Below are 17,986 nucleotides of genomic sequence, written 5' to 3' on the forward strand. Positions count from 1 at the left end.
CTGCAATTTCGATCGGTTACAGCCTATACCCCTTGGGGATTCAGAGGTGCATGCCGACACGTAAAGATCGCCGTGGGAAAACTACTCAGAAGTCCCTGACTACTTACCTTCTCCGGACGAGGGAACAGAGCGGGATGTCGCAAAATGGCGCCCAGCCTCCGCAGGCTCCAGCAGCCACGCCAGGCCCAAGTCTCCCTCCGACATCCACCGCACCATCAAGTGAGTACGCTGTGCACCTCACTAAGGCAGAACTAGATGCTAGCCTCTCAGCCATGTACGAAAAGCTGGCTAATAAGTTCCAAGTGGAACTCCATAAATCAACTAACACCCTGACACAGGAGCTGGCAGCGCTGGGAGGGAGGACAGATTTATTGGAAGCCAAGCATGATGAACTGCACCTGGCGTATTCAGACCTACGCAGAGATTATGACTCCATCTCAGATACAGTTACTCAGTTGCAGGCCAATCTCGAAGATTTGGACAACAGAAACAGGCGCAATAATCTCAGGGTGAGAGGGGTCCCGGAACAGATAACAGATCTGCTTCCATCCATTAAGAGGCTTTTTATGTCCCTTTTACCGGACACCCCGGAAACCGCATTTGCCTGTGACAGGATTCACAGGGCTTTGAGGCCCAAACCCCCTGAGGATAAACCGCCCAGAGACATTGTCTTGTGTCTTAAGGACTTTCTCATTAAGGAGGAAATTCTGCGTGCATCCCGCAATACCCCTAACATTCAGCTAGATGGGGTGAGAATTCAAATCTTCCCTGATCTGTCCCCAGCAACTCTGGAAAAAAGGAGGAACCTCAAGGAAGTTACCGTGGCTCTGCAAACGGCGAGAATCAGGTACCGCTGGGGGTTTCCTTTCAAATTGCAAGTCCCTCACAACGGAACAACCCATACCGTCACCACTTTGCAAGGAGGAAAGGAGTTGCTTATCAAACTCGGCCTGCTGGCTCCAGAACAACCTCAGAGGCTTCCTTCCACCCCTCGTCCTTCACCTATTTGGGCTACTCCGTCTCCACAGCGGGACCGTAGACGACAGCGTCAAGAGCTCCGTGACTTGCAAATGTGATCATCTTTGAAGATCTCCAGGACGAATGAGCTCCCTCTTCTGAGAATCATTTGTGGCGCTACCAGCTTTTCTACAGGTTTTCCCAGGTTTTCATGAACATTTTTGTTTTCTCTTTTTTTTCTCCCCTTTTAATATATGCTTCAATCACTTTTTTATTTGGTGTCGAATGTCGGCGCCTTTTTCACCAGAACTATTCTCACTGCTCACGCTTGAGTGTCCCCCTGCTCTTCTTATTTAGTGACTGGTGACCCCGGTCTTTACTGCTATCAGGATTCGGGCTCCGGATCTTGGACCCTGGGGTCTGGAATCGCACTGCATTCTAACTTGACAGTGCTTACGGAATAGAGCATTGGACTTTAGAGTCCATTTGACTGATGACTGTTGGTTCTTTTGTCGGGGGTACCCACACGTTTGGTTTTGTTTTTGGTATACCCCCGAAGCCATGGTGTTTTACTAATGCTTTGCTTTTCTTTTTCTTCAGGTGTTTTTTTAGTTATTTTTTTCTTCTTTTACCACATGTGAATTTGCCTTCAGTGTTGTATTGGGTGCCCTGCCATCCTGGAATGTACTATAGTATACCCTTATTGTGCTTACTGTCAAATGCTAGCAGGGTGGGAGATGTGTGTAACTCAGCAGGGGGGTCCCTGTTTCCAGGTTCTCCCCTGCTGGGCCGGATTGCTCTGGGAATTGTTTTGCACTTAGGTAAGGGTTCTTATCTAATATTAGCGTTCTCCTTTCTCCTGTCATGGGTCTTAAAATAATCTCCCATAATGTAGAGGGCTTTAATGCTCCTCATAAACGTAGGAAAGCATTTCGGTATTATAGACATATGGGGGGGGATATATTGTTTCTACAGGAAACGCACTTCTCAGAAACCAATCACCCTCGCTTCTTTGACCGACATTACAGGCAACATTATTTCACTACTTTTAGCTCGAAATCTAGGGGGGTGGCTATATTTATTAGAAATTCAGTTCGGTTTGAGGTTAAACACGTCTATAAAGATCCCTATAGTAGATTTATCATCCTGCAGGGTTTGCTGAATGGTAAGGAGATCACTTTGGCTAATGTTTATGCTCCTAACACCTCGCAGGCATCTTTTTTTATTTCTTTTTTCCAGGTTTTGGACAGATACCTTTCTCCCCATCTGTTGTTAGGTGGTGATTTCAACTTGGTGGCACATTCTAAGCTGGATAGAAGCCGAGTGGTGAGTACTGCTAATGCCTTTCCGAGATCCCTTGTCCGTCTGCTCAGTTCCCATCAACTACTTGACACATGGCGCGCCCATAATGTGGGAGCCAAGGACTATACGTTCTATTCCCATCCTCACGACAGCTATTCCAGACTGGACTATATATTTAGCACTCCGGTACTGTTAGCAAATTCATCTAAGGCTTCTATTATCCCTTGCCCCTGGTCGGATCATCAGGCGGTGTCGTTCTCGGTAGCACATATTGGTATAGCCCCATCCCAGGCCTCGTGGCGCATTAATGACTCCATGCTTTCGGATCCGGCCCTGGTGACGGAGATTGCGGAACAAATTAAGGAATATTTTACTTTAAATGACAAGGAGGACGTCTCCCCCTCTACCCTTTGGGCCGCTCATAAGGCGGTCCTCAGAGGTCGTTTGATCTCTATGGCAGCCACGCAGAAAAAACAGAGACTACACGACATCTCCAGACTCACTGAGGAATTGGCGAAACTATATCACACGCATGGCCACTCCCATTCCCCGGACATATTTGCACAGATCCTGACTAAACGAGCGGAACTAGACACACTTCTCTCTGAGCAGACGGAGAAGGCGTTAAGGTGGTCAAGGGCTAAATTTTTATTGCACAGTAACTCGGCTTCTGCGATGTTTGCCAGGAAGTTGAATGCTACTATGAGACCGCCACACACTTACAAACTTAGGAATGGTAGGGGGGAATTGGTCACTCATCCGGCTGAGGTTTTGGGACTGTTTTCTAAATTTTACAGGGACCTGTTGGCAGCCCCGACCCCCATGCCGGGTCCAGCTGTCAAGGATTGGCTTGATGGCCTTCCCCTCCCCTCCCTAACTGTGGAGCAATCTCTGTCTTTGAATGCCCCTTGCAGTACGGAGGAACTCCAGACTATCATTTCATCACTAAAACCATCTAAGGCCCCTGGACCGGACGGTTTCACCTCTACATATTATAAAAAATTTTCACCCCAACTACTTCCATATTTAGCGAAATTGTTCAATTATGTTTTAAAAGGCCACACTTTTCCCGAGGACATGCTTCTCGCGAACATGTCCATGATTCCCAAACCGAACAAGGACCACTCCCTCCCCCAAAATTATAGACCAATTTCGGTTATTAATAATGATTTGAAATTATTTGGCCGCCTATTGGCAAACAGACTTTCTAATATTATCCCCACTCTGATATCCCCAGACCAGACAGGATTTATCCCTTCTCGCCAAATTACGGACAATATCTGTCTAACCACCAATATTATTCAGGACGCCAATTTATTTTCTAAAAAGGTACTACTGCTAAGCTTGGATATTCACAAGGCGTTTGATAGCGTCACCTGGCCTTACCTAGAATCCGTCCTGTCTAGATTCGGGTTCGGAGGGGCTTTTGTGCACGGCTTTAGGGCTCTGTACCATCGCCCCTGCACCCGAATTAAACTCCCGGGATGTTCCTCTGAGTATTTTCCGCTTGGGAGAGGGACTAGGCAGGGTTGCCCCCTTTCCCCCCTGCTATTTGCCCTGGCGGTGGAGCCGCTTGCCAGGGCGATATGTTTACACCCAGATATCAAGGGGTATTCTAAAGGGGATCAGGTTTTCACACTGAGTATGTATGCAGATGATGTACTTTTATTTTTATCGGACCCTGTGGTCTCACTGCCGAACCTGATCCCCTTGTTGAATTCTTTCCATGGCATGTCTGGTCTGGGAGTCAATCTTGCAAAATGTGCGGCCCTTCCTATTAACATCCCCAATGCCACTCTTGCAGGTATACAGGCGAGCTTCGGTTTTACTTTGTGCTGCGACTCGTTGCCTTACCTGGGTATCAAGTTGGCTGCTTCCTTACCTAAAATGTATTATGCAAATTATCCCAAAGCCTTTGCTCACGTCACACAATTATTGAGATCATGGGACAGTTATCGGATTTCCTTTCTGGGTAGAATCCAGGCCATCAAAATGACTATCCTTCCGAAGCTTTTATTTTTTTTTAGAGCACTGCCCCTATATGTCTCCCGGAACACGATTGATGGTATACAGAAAGAGATCAATCGGTTCGTTTGGCAAAGCAAAAAACCCAGATTGCACAAGACGTTACTTTTCAGGCCAGCGGTCCGCGGGGGTCTGGGGCTCCCTCATCTATGGTTATATTACCTTGTGGCCAGGCTGGTGCAGCTGGCACAGTGGCATTATCCCCCGGGTACGGTCCCATGGATCCAATTTGAGAGATCCTCGGTGAATCCGTTTTACCTCCCGGGCCTCCTGTGGATGGATGGGGTTCGCCCCAAACAATTAGCCACTTTGAATGGAGTGGTTGCACAATCCCTTCAACTCTGGTCTTTATATAAAAAGAGATATGCCCTGTGCCCACCCTGCCCCGGCCTGGCCTCTTTTTTGGGGGACCCCAGATTCCCGCCTGCTTTTTCGGCACCGGAGAGCTTTGAGGGTTGGTCTCAGAAAGACCTGGTTACCCTTGAGGCCCTTTCCCAAGAACCGCCGTTTTGCACCTTTGCTTCTCTCCAGGAGCAGTTCGGGTTGCCCAGAGAAGATTTTTATAAATATTTGCAGGTTCGGCATTTCTACACCACGCATTACTTGAAGAGGGGGCTTCCCCCTCCTAATGATTTTGAAAGGATCTGTAAGTCCTCATCCAGGGATCGTGGAAATATCTCCTGGTTGTACCGTTCTCTTGGAGAGGTACAGCTACCGGCTAAATCACAGGCTATGCTGGGTTGGGAGAGGGAAGTTGGCTTCGAAATGACCCCTGAGGAATGGGAAGATATGATTTCAAACATGCGTAAATGCACGAAATCGTTGGCAGTCAGGGAAACTGCATTAAAACTGCACACAAGATGGTACTACACCCCTGATAGGCTGCATAGATTTAGCCCACTGGTCCCGGGGAGTTGCTTTCGTGGATGTCCGGAGCCGGGCTCCTTCTCCCATATCTTTTGGGGCTGTGGAGTACTGCAGCCCATTTGGCAACGGGTCGCTGAGAAATTATTCCAGGTTACGGGTTCTAATATAGATATCACGTGCCGGATTGGCCTTTTGTTTGCTGACATCCCGGGACTAACTCCCCCGGCTCAGAAATTAGCTCATACACTAGTCAATGCAGTTCATTGGACTGTGGCGTTGCACTGGAGATCCCCGGTTGTTCCATGGGAACAAGTTCTGCAACGCATGGAGTCGATCAAGCTCATGGAGCGTTTACACCACACTTTGCAAGACTCCATGCAGATTTTTGATCGTAAATGGTCCGTTTGGACTTCTCTGCGATGGATAACCCCAAGGCCAGACAGTTTGGCGGTGCACAGTGCTTAATGGCAGGGTATGTGAACGTTTTCAATGACACTCACTTGTGGTAGCATTTTTGTTATCTTTTTAGTTTTTCTTTTCTCTTCTTACTTTTCCCTTTCTTTGTTTTGTTTTTCTTTCTATTTTTACTCAATGAGGTACAAGTGCTCAACAGAATTTTTCTATGAGATCTCTTGGTTGGGTTTAGCATATCAAACTTTGACTTATCTGAGTATTAACGGTTTATTGATGTTCCATTGTATGCTACTCTCTATGGCAACATTTGTACTGGTTGACCTTTTTATTGTACATGTTTCAATAACCTTCAATAAAAAACGTTTGTAAACGAAAGTACAAATACCCCCTAAATGACCCCTTTTTACAAAGTAGACATCCCAAGGTATTAAGTAAGTAGCATGGTGAGTTTTTTTAAGTTGTCATTTTTTCCCACAATTCTTTGCAAAATGAAGATTTTTATTTATTTATTTATTTATTTACTAAATTGTCATATTATCAGGTTATTTCTCACACACAGCATATGCATACAACAAATTACACCCCAAAATACATTCCGCTACTCTTCCCGAGTATGGCGATACCACATGTGTGAGACTTTTACACAGCCTGGCCACATACAGAGGCCCAACATTGATGTAGTACCTTCAGACGTTCTACGAGCAAAAATGACGCATCTCATTTCTCAACCACCTATTACACTTTTGAAGTCCCTGGAGTACCAGGACAATGGAATTTCCCATAAAAATGACCCCATTTTGGAAAGTAGACACCCCAACGTATAATCTGTGAGGCATAATGAGTCTTTTGAATGGTAATTTTTTTCCAGAAGTTTTTGGAATATGTGGAAAAAAATTAAAACGCATTTTTTTTTTACACAAGTTTGTCAATTTATAAGATATTTCTAACACATAGCATGTATATAGCAAAAATTACATCCCAAAATACATTCTGCTACTCTTCCCGAGTACGGCAATACCACATGTGTGATACTTTTACACAGCCTGGCCACATACAGAGCACTAACATTGATGTAGTACCTTCAGACGTTCTACGAGCAAAAATTACGCATCTCGTTTCTCAACCACCTATTACACTTTTGAAGGCCCTGGAGTACCAGGACAATGGAATTTCCCATAAAATGACCCCATTTTAGAAAGCAAACACCCCAACGTATAATCTGTGAGGCATAATGAGTCTTTTGAATGGTTATTTATTTTCCAGAAGTTTTTGGAATATGTGGAAAAAAATTAAAACGCATTTTTTTTACACAAAATTGTCAATTTATAAGATATTTCTAACACATAGCATGTATATAGCAAAAATTACACCCCAAAATACATTCTGCTACTCCTCCCGAGTACGGAAATACCACATGTGTGTGACTTTTACACAGCCTGGCCACATAGAGAGGCCGAACATTGAAGTAGTACGTTCAGGCGTTCTAGGAGCATAAATGACACATCTTATTTCATTCCTACCCATCACACTTTTGAAGGTCCTGGACCACCAGGACAGTGCAATTACCCACAAAATGACCCCATTTTGGAAAGCAAACACCCCAACGTATATTCTATGAGACATGGGCTGCAAATAGGTACTCGGGTACTCTGATGGGCTGGAGATAGGTACTCGGGTACTCTGATGGCCTGGTGACAGGTACTCGGGTACTCTGATGGCCTGGTGACAGGTACTCGGGTACTCTGATGGCCTGGTGACAGGTACTCGGGTACTCTGATGGCCTGGTGATAGGTACTCGGGTACTCCGATGGCCTGGTGATAGGTACTCGGGTACTCCGATGGCCTGGTGACAGGTACTCGCGTACTCTGATGGCCTGGTGACAGGTACTCGGGTACTCTGATGGCCTGGTGACAAGTACTCAGGTACTCTGATGGCCTGGTGACAAGTACTCAGGTACTCTGATGGCCTGGTGACAAGTACTCAGGTACTCTGATGGCCTGGTGACAAGTACTCAGGTACTCTGATGGCCTGGTGACAAGTACTCTGATGGTTTGGTGACTGGTATTTGGGTACTCTGAAGGGCGGTGACAGGTACTCATATGGACTGTGACAGGTACTCGGGTACTCAGATGGACTGTGACAGGTACTCGGGTACTCAGATGGACTGGAACAGGTACTCGGGTACTCAGATGGACTGTGACAGGTACTCGGGTACCCTGATGGACTGTGACAGGTACTCGGTACTCTAATGGACTGTGACCGGTACTCGGTACTCTAATGGACTGTGACAGGTACTCGGTACTCTAATGGACTGTGACAGGTACTCGGGTACCCTGATGGACTGTGACAGGTACTCGGGTACTCAGATGGGCTGTGACAGGTACTCGGGTACCCTGATGGACTGTGACAGGTACTTGGTACTCTAATGGACTGTGACAGGTACTCTAATGGACTGTGACAGGTACTCGGGTACCCTGATGGGCCGTGACAGGTACTTGGGTACCCTGATGTGCCGTGACAGGTACTCGGGTACCCTGATGTGCCGTGACAGGTACTCGGGTACCCTGATGTGCCGTGACAGGTACTCGGGTACCCTGATGTGCCGTGACAGGTACTCGGGTACCCTGATGTGCCGTGACAGGTACTCGGGTACTCTGATGTGCAGTGACAGGTACTCGGATACTCTGATGTGCCATGACAGGTACTCGGGTACTCTGATGGGCCGGGACAGGTACTCGGGTACTCTGATGGGCCGGGACAGGTACTCGGGTACCCTGATGGGCCGGGACAGGTACTCGGGTACTCTGATGAGCTGGGACAGGTACTCGGGTACCCTGATGTGCCGTGACAGGTACTCGGGTACCCTGATGTGCAGTGACAGGTACTCGGGTACTCTGATGTGCCGGGACAGGTACTCGGGTACTCTGATGTGCCGGGACGGGTACTCGGGTACTCTGATGTGCCGGGACGGGTACTCGGGTACTCTGATGTGCCGGGACGGGTACTCGGGTACTCTGATGTGCCGGGACGGGTACTCGGGTACTCTGATGTGCCGGGACGGGTACTCGGGTACTCTGATGGGCCGGGACGGGTACTCGGGTACTCTGATGGGACGGGTACTCGGGTACTCTGATGGGCCGGGACGGGTACTCGGGTACTCTGATGGGCCAGGACGGGTACTCGGTATTCTGATGGGCCGGGACAGGTACTCGGGTACTCTGATGGGCCGGGACGGGTACTCGGGTACTCTGATGGGCCGGGACGGGTACTCGGGTACTCTGATGGGCCGGGACGGGTACTCGGGTACTCTGATGGGCCGGGACGGGTACTCGGTACTCTGATGGGCCGGGACGGGTACTCTGATGGGCCGGGACGGGTACTCGGTACTCTGATGGGCCGGGACAGGTACTCGGGTACTCTGATGGGCCGGGACAGGTACTCGGGTACTCTGATGGGCCGGGACAGGTACTCGGGTACTCTGATGGGCCGTGACAGGTACTCAAATACTCTGATGGGCTGTGACAGGTACTCAAATACTCTGATGGGCTGTGACAGGTACTCTGATGGACTGTGATTGACAGGTACTATGAGGGGTGGTGACAGGTCCTCTTTATTGGGGGGGGGGGGCAATCAGTATGTTTGGTGTACACTGTATGCGGTAACGAGATGTTACCGCAATCTCCTCCTCACACACGATCGGTGTGTGAGGAGGAGAACCCGGTAACATCCCGTTACCACGGTTTGTTTACATTTGAGTGATCGGCTGTGAAAGGATCACAGCCGATCACGTGGGTAAACAGCCGGCCAATGGCTGTTTATCAGCGTCGGTGACGAGCAGTGTTCCCGGGGAACACGCCGCCACCGACGTGCACGCGCAGCGCGCTCGCGATCGCGCGCATGCGCCGTGCACGTTCGGGGTGTTACCATCTGTGATCGGCCGTGACTTCATCACGGCCGATCACGTGGTAAACAGCCATAACGAATGGCTGTTCACCCCCTTCGGTGGCGAGCAGTGTCTCCGTGACACGCCGCCACCGAAGAAACAGGGATGCGCGCGCACGATCGCGCGCATTCCCTGTTTAAACGGGAGGCCGTCATATGACGGCCTCCCGCCACAATAGCTGCGCCGCCTGGCCGTCATTTGACGGCCGGCGGTCAGCTACTAGTTAAAGAAGTAGTTCTACCCTCTTAAATCAAAACACACTCCTATAGGGCTGTTAGTGCTTTGTGGGCAGTGCATCACCAAGTCTCCATAGCTCTATTCTGCAAGGCCACAACTTGGTCTTCAATCCATACATTTACCAGATTCTATCTGGTGGATGTAAAAAGACATTAGGATTTCACCTGTGGGCGCAGTGTACTGCAGGCAGCAGTATAAATCCTCTGATCTGATGGTGCCCTACTTGGTTGCATCTCCCTCCCCTCAGTTGGCATTGCTCTGGGATGTCCCATGTAGTAAATACTATGGCTCTATGTCCCGTGATGTACGATTAAAGAAAATAGGATTTTTATAATGGCTTACCTGTAAAATCCTTTTCTTTTGAAGTACATCATGGGACACAGAGGTCCTGCCCCTCTTTCTAGTACACACGTGTATTGCTTTGCTACAAAACTAACATACTCCCAGTAGTGGGAAGGGTTATATAGGGAGGCAACTTCCTGTTTATGGTGTGCCAGTGTCCAGCACCTGAAGGTGGACTATAACCCACATAGTAATTACTATGGCACTGTGTCCCATGATGTACTTCAAAAGAAAAGGATTTTACAGGTAAGCTTGTATAAAGCTTGTTATTTTTTTTGTTTTGGTTTCTCTGTATTTTATCTCTGTATTTTATGGATTGCATGGGTTGTTACCAACATGTTTTGAACATTTCATTTTCATGTCAATAGAACCTTTAGAGATATATTTACCTAGAAAAATGTTGACGTGTTCAATACCTATTTTACCTGAGATATATATATATATATATATATATATATATATATATATATATATATATATATATATATATTGTGTATATATATATATATATATATATATACTGTATATATATATATATATACAGTATATATATGTGCACACCGTATACTGTATATATTGTTTTGCTGGTCTGTGAGCAGCTGTCGGAGGCCATAGAGGTGGTTGTTTTTACATAAATACTGAACTTGTCCTTTAAGATAAATAAAACAGGCCAGATACTGTAGTATATGTACAGCCATGATTTATTATGCTGTTCCATTACTTCCGTTTTTACTGGAATAGTGATGTTGTGCTTTAAATTTTGACTTTTTTTTAACTTCATAGAAGTGATGGGATTCAGTTCTGTCAAAACAGTACTATTTCCTCTTTGTGGTAGCCCCTTTCTGTCTTCAACCACTTCCTGCACATGGCAAATTGGGTAATCGTACATGCAGTAGAGAGGGACCGTTCTAAGTGTAGCATGAATAGAATGATATTAACTTACTGTATTATAAATTACATTATACAGTATACGGGGACTGTACCAAAAATAATGCAAAAGTGGAAAGAACTTTTTTTTTAGCTTATGTAGGTTGTTCAAATTTCACATGTTGGTAGAGTAACTCTTCCTCTATACTGTAGTAACACTTCTTCTTTTCATTGCAGGTAAGCAATGGATTCCAAGCAGAAGCAACATGCCAGTATTGGGTTTTTGATGAAGGAGGGTTTAAGGATGTTAGATACTGATGGTCTCCCATTGGGTGGAGTGTCTTCAGTGATGGTTTCCGCTTTTCTAAACTTCTTCGCACATCTGTGGACATTGATCTTGTCATTGGTGTCATCTCCATAAACATTCTGTAGTCTTCTGTGGGTGTGGACAGCCTGCACTCCTTATTCATCAAGAACTCAATCGTAGCATATTGAAAAAGAAGAGTTATTATAGTGGAATAGTTACTGTACCAACATGTGAAATCTAGCTTGGAATCCATTATCTACCTGAAATTAAGAAGAGTTTTTCGAAAGGAAGAGTTACTCTACCAACATGTGAAATCTAAATGACCTATGTACATTAAGTAGGGCCAAGGCTCTTTTTAGGCCTTTATTCTCCCATGGGTCACAAGAGTGCACCTAGTCTGGCACTCTTGTGACTAGCAGCTAAAGTCCGCTGTCGGCTGATATCACTCAGTTGGTCTGGGTTCTGGTGTGATCCTGACTTTAATGTCGGATCCACACAAATGCCTGGACCAGCAGCTGGCTCAGCCTCTCAGTGCACTGCTGACAGCCTGAGGCAGCCAGTTCTAAGGCCGCGTACACACGCGGGGACTGTTCACCCAACTTTGTCCGTCAAACAGTTTCAGCAAACAGTCCGCTCAAAATTAGCATGGACAGACATGGCCACACACGACGAATGAACAGTTTGCTGAAACCGTGCGCGATGACGTGAACGGCACGTACGACGGGACGAAAAATACGACGTTCTATACACTGCATTATAACTTTCGGCGTGTAAATCCTTTCTGAGCATGCGCGGAACTTAGTTTGACGAACAAGCCTACACACGAGGGGACTGTTCGCTGAAACAAAGTTTCAGCGGACAGTTTTTCGAAAATTCCGAAAAACCTTGTTCAGCGGACTGTTCGCTGAAACTGTCCGCTGAAAGCCCACACACGAGCGGACTGTCCGCCGAAACACTGTTCAGCGGACAAAGTTGGGCGAACAGTCCCCGCGTGTGTACGCGGCCTAACCCTGCACAGCTTACAGCTCCAATGAGTGCTGGAGAGGCAGAGCAGAGAGTCAGTTACTGACAGTCACCATCGCTCTGCTCACTGAAGACCGAGAACTGAATGATCAGTGGTCCTTGATCGCTCCATTCTCAGTTTTAGAGGCAACAGAGGATAGGTTGGATAAAAGATTTAGTATACTATAAACACACAAAATTAATTAAAAAGTATATTTTTTTTTATAGAGGTCTACACAGCAGACCAAGAAGAACAACGAAGGGGAAAAGAGGGACAGAGAGATTTGGTTCTAAAAGAAGGACATTCCATTTAACTATAGGAGCTATGGCTATGGATAATCCACTGCACCCTAGAAACTAGACTAACTGGACCAGCTTTGCCTTCTTATTAATAGTAGATTCCTCCATAAACACAGTAATTACTTCTCTAATCCAATGATGGATTTAGCATTGTACAGGCTTCTCTAGGTCATACTTTCAGTTATGTAGAAAATGTCTTCTGTTTCATCAGAGATTTGAAGAAAGTCAAGGCAGAGGAGACAGCAAGATGTCCTTCTATCAGGCTCTTCAGAACTCCTTAGGAGGAGAGGAGATGAATCCGCTAGTCCAAGAGGCCGCTGTTTGGTTTTACTCTCTTCAGCATTCCACTGATGATTATTCCAGCTTTTCCAGAGCTTTGGAAAACTCCACACGGTAAGTGGCACCTTCTGAGACTGGCAGCCGTAATAATCTATGGTGGTTTCCATAACTGTGCCTCCACACAGTCAAAACCTAGATATTTAGTCATATCGCTGTTGTCTCCATGACAGGAAGTGAAGGGAAATTTGACAAAAAAATTAAATAAAGACAGTAGTTTTAATCCATTAACTCTATTCTACACAAAACTAAAATAAAAGTTTTGGCTTTAAAATGTATATTCATGTAGCAAGGTCTCTGGCCTACTTCTGACTAATGAGAACCTCCAGGGCCAGAGATAGCTGCCATACTTCTGTATAAGATGGGTTGTGATGCATAGTGGGTGCAAAGTGGATAAAGTTATTGGGCGCAGGCACTTCTTGAATGCAAAAGAGATGTTTATTTCTCTTACAAACTTTTATGGAAAGAGGGTTGGGGACAGGATACCCTTAAGTACCATATTTATCGGCATATAACACGCACTTTTTTCCCCTTAAAATCGGGGGGAAATCATGGGTGCGTGTTATACGCCGATCCCCCCGCGGATCTGCCGATTTGCGCTGTCTGTGGAGCGCCGCCGACATTTACCGAGCTGAGCCGAGTGTACTGTGTACTCGGCTCCGCTCTGTCACGCCCAGTCCCGCCTCCTAGCCTTTACGTCCCGCCATTGGCCCGATGTTGTGTCCATCACAGGAGCCAGGACAAGGGGCGGGACAGGGGCGTTACTGCGAGCAGAGCCGAGTACCCTCGGCTCGGTCTATGTCGGCGGCGGGAGGAGCCGAAGATCTCGACGGCGGCGGTGGGAGGAGCCAAAGATCTCGATGGCGGCGGCGGGAGGAAGCGAAGATCTCGGCGGCGGGAGGAAGCGAAGATCTCGGTGGCGGGAGGAGCCGAAGATCTCGGCGGCGGGAGGAGCCGAAGATCTCGGCGGCGGGAGGAAGCGAAGATCTCGGCGGCGGGAGGAGCCGAAGATCTGGACGGCGGCGGTGGGAGGAGCCGAAGATCTGGACGGCGGCGGCGGGAGGAGCCGAAGATCTCGGCGGCGGCGGCGGTAAATTTAAAACTAACCATGCTGCAATTGTGGGAAAGGATGCAGGGGGACAGTCGAAGGTTTCTAGGGGTACAGTGGAAGGCTGCAGGGGGACAGTGTAGGGCTGCAGGGGGACAGTGGAAGGCTGCAGGGGGACAGTGGAAGGCTACATTGATGGGCATTTAAAATGTAAGTTTTTTTCCTTAAACTTGCCTCCTAAAACTTTTTTTCCTTAAACTTCCCTCCTAAACTTGGGGTGCGTATTATACGCCGGCGCGTGTTATACGCCGATAAATATGGTAGTTGCAAGTTCAATTAGCAGACTCTGAGACTTTAATAGGAGGACAGCCGTGCAGGGAAAGGCCTCCAGCAAGACGCCACAACTGCACATGCTGTTTCCTATTGCAACAATCGTTAACAGTTCCTAACACAAAGCGTAAGGCCGCGTACACACGGGCGGACTGTTCGCCCAACCTTGTTCGGCAAACAGTTTCATCAAACAGTCCGCTCAAAATTTGCATGAGCGGACTTGCCCACACACGAGCGGACTGTTTGACGAACAAGGTTGGGCAAACAGTTCGCTCAACTTTTGAAATGAACGGACTCGCCCACGTAAGGCGGAGGCAAATCCGCCCATTTCGAGCGCGTGTACAGGTAGGCGGGGCCCGCGAAGGAGACGTCGCGGGCTCCGCCGCCTGGAATGGGCTTAAAGGGGAACCCCAACGCCGAAAAAAATCGGCGTGGGGGTTCCCCCCCAAGTCCACACCAGACCCTTGTCCGAGCACGCTACCCGGCCGGCCAGGAAAGGGGGGCGAGCGAGCGCGCCCCCCCTCCTGAGCCGTACCAGGCCGCGTGCCCTCAACATGGGGGGTGCCTTGGGGAAGGGGGGGCCGCGCGGCCCCCCCACCCCAAAGCACCTTGTCCCCATGTTGATGAGGACAAGGGCCTCTTCCCGACAACCCTGGCCGTTGGTTGTCGGGGTCTGCGGGCGGGGGGCTTATCGGAATCCGGGAGCCCCCTTTAAGAAGGGGGCCCCGGATACCGGCCTCCCACCCTATGTGAATGAGTATGGGGTACAATGTACCCCTACCCATTCACCTGTGAACTAAAGTACAATAAAAAACACAACACAGAGAAAAAATATTTTATTGCACAGCTCCGGGGGTCTTCGGGGGTCTTCTCGCCGGACTCCTCCGCTATGTGTGTGTAGCTCTTTTGCTAGCGGAGGAGTCCGGCTTTCTTCCTCCCCGCCGCCGGCCTCTTCTCCCGACTTCGGGGGTCTTGTCCCCCTCTTCGGTTCTTCTGCCGGGCCACCGCGCCTGGTCCGGTGGCCCGGTCTTCTGTCGCCGTCTTCCGTTCTTCTGTCGCCGCCTTCGGTTCTTCTGCCGGGCCACCGCGCCTTCTTGTAGCTCTTTTACAGGCGGTGGCCCGGTCTTCTGTCGCCGCTGTCGTCGCCGCCGCCGCCGCCTTCCGTTCTTGTTCTTCTTGTTCTTCTTCTTCTCCTGGAGATGTTGACTCGACGAGCTCTCCGGCCGGAATGCCAGGGACACGCTCCGCTGCCACTTATATAGTGACAATGGGGCGGTGTCACATGGTATATGTCACATGGGTTGGTCACATGGGTTGATGTCACATGGGGACTATGACATCGTAAGGGGGCGGGGTCACCATGTGACCAACCCATGTCACATATACCATGTGACACCGCCCCATTGTCACTATATAAGTGACCGCACAGCGCGGCTCTGGCATTCCGGCCGGAGAGCTCGTCGAGTCAACATCTCCAGGAGAAGAAGAAGAACAAGAAGAAGAACAAGAACGGAAGGCGGCGGCGGCGGCGGCGACGGCGGCGACGACAGCGGCGACAGAAGACCGGGCCACCGCCTGTAAAAGAGCTACAAGAAGGCGCGGTGGCCCGGCAGAAGAACCGAAGGCGGCGACAGAAGAACGGAAGACGGCGACAGAAGACCGGGCCACCGGACCAGGCGCGGTGGCCCGGCAGAAGAACCGAAGAGGGGGACAAGACCCCCGAAGTCGGGAGAAGAGGCCGGCGGCGGGGAGGAAGAAAGCCGGACTCCTCCGCTAGCAAAAGAGCTACACACACATAGCGGAGGAGTCCGGCGAGAAGACCCCCGAAGACCCCCGGAGCTGTGCAATAAAATATTTTTTCTCTGTGTTGTGTTTTTTATTGTACTTTAGTTCACAGGTGAATGGGTAGGGGTACATTGTACCCCATACTCATTCACATAGGGTGGGAGGCCGGTATCCGGGGCCCCCTTCTTAAAGGGGGCTCCCGGATTCCGATAAGCCCCCCGCCCGCAGACCCCGACAACCAACGGCCAGGGTTGTCGGGAAGAGGCCCTTGTCCTCATCAACATGGGGACAAGGTGCTTTGGGGTGGGGGGGGCCGCGCGGCCCCCCCTTCCCCAAGGCACCCCCCATGTTGAGGGCACGCGGCCTGGTACGGCTCAGGAGGGGGGGGCGCGCTCGCTCGCCCCCCTTTCCTGGCCGGCCGGGTAGCGTGCTCGGACAAGGGTCTGGTGTGGACTTGGGGGGAACCCCCACGCCGATTTTTTTCGGCGTTGGGGTTCCCCTTTAAGCCCATTCCAGGCGGCGGAGCCCGCGACGTCTCCTTCGCGGGCCCCGCCTACCTGTACACGCGCTCGAAATGGGCGGATTTGCCTCCGCCTTACGTGGGCGAGTCCGTTCATTTCAAAAGTTGAGCGAACTGTTTGCCCAACCTTGTTCGTCAAACAGTCCGCTCGTGTGTGGGCAAGTCCGCTCATGCAAATTTTGAGCGGACTGTTTGATGAAACTGTTTGCCGAACAAGGTTGGGCGAACAGTCCGCCCGTGTGTACGCGGCCTAACAGTTTCTTCACTTTCACTACAACTTCTCCTGGTAGTTCTTCAGCACACTGAGCTCACAGTCTCTCACTAGACCCTCTGATTCACTGCCACTGAATCCCTTGAGCTCCTTCAATCTTCACGGTGGTATCTTCCGCAAGTGTCACCCCGCCTCTCTGCTGGATCCCTAGCTTGGCACACAGATACTTCTCAAGCTTCAGCCCGTTGGCCTACACGATCCCTGGCTTGACACACAATGCTGCCCTTCGCTGGCTGAGTCCCTGGCTTGATCACTGCCTGAAGATTCCTGATTCTCCATTGTCCCCGGTTGGGGAGAATACTGCTCTGGTATTTACTTCAGTTACTCACTGTGATCCCTGGTAATAAGGCAGATGGTCCCTTAGTGGCGACAGCTTCCCCTCTACCTCCGACCGCAACAGATCCGGCCAGCAGAACTGTCAACTCTGGTTGGACTCTAAGCCGCCGTCCCAACACTGCTCTGCTCTCTTGCTTCTGGATAGGCTCTCTGGCAGCCTAGCAGCCAGATGCCCCTGGAATAGGCCAATCTCCAGCCTAGCAGCCCGAGGCAATACGCCAGATGTACACCCAGACAGCCGTCCAGGTGTCACAGAACACAGATCACCTGACTCCCCCCAAATAGATAGGCTTTCCCGGCAGGCCAAGGGATCCAAGAAAACCCCCTGCCCCATATACCCATAACCTGACCCTTTTTTTGCCCTTCTCATATCTAGTACCACCAAATACCTGGCCGCCTAGTGGTAAAAGAGAAAAGTGCAACAAGGCCATACTCATAGATCAATAGAAATCAATAGACCTCTAACAATCAACCAGGATAACTACTCCTGGCAAGTAAATTTGTGAGGAGCAACCCTGCCTAAGCTCCAGGGTGCTACATCCAGATGCCATCAGTTCTTTTTTTTTACAGATGTACACAACTGATCTGCTTTTAAATATCAAATATCTTCAAAGAACACAGGCAAGACTTCTGCTGTGGTTCAGCTACTCTAAAAGTGTATGTAAAGCAAACCCTTTTTAAAGCTTTAGATAACGTAGAGAAGAGTTAGAACCGTAATGATCACCTTACTTTCTGTAGGAGGCTTCAAGGGGTACATAATAATATTCAATGAATACAGTACATCGATACAGAAAGC

At 49.1% G+C, this 17,986-nt stretch overlaps 1 protein-coding gene across 1 annotated transcript in view; it reads left to right on the forward strand.

Annotated features, from left to right (window-relative positions):
• TG (thyroglobulin) overlaps positions 1-17,986 on the forward strand; it is a 483,762-nt gene that overhangs the window by 430,017 nt on the left and 35,759 nt on the right. Inside the window, exon 44 of the mRNA XM_077493367.1 lies at positions 12,776-12,957. Within this exon, the coding sequence (XP_077349493.1) occupies positions 12,776-12,957 (182 nt within the window). The remainder of the gene's footprint in view (positions 1-12,775; positions 12,958-17,986) is intronic.

Source organism: Lithobates pipiens, unplaced genomic scaffold, assembly GCF_037356315.1.
Source record: "Lithobates pipiens isolate NorthernLeopardFrog02 unplaced genomic scaffold, aLitPip1_a1.2 Scaffold_19, whole genome shotgun sequence".
Classification (NCBI taxonomy): domain Eukaryota; kingdom Metazoa; phylum Chordata; class Amphibia; order Anura; family Ranidae; genus Lithobates; species Lithobates pipiens.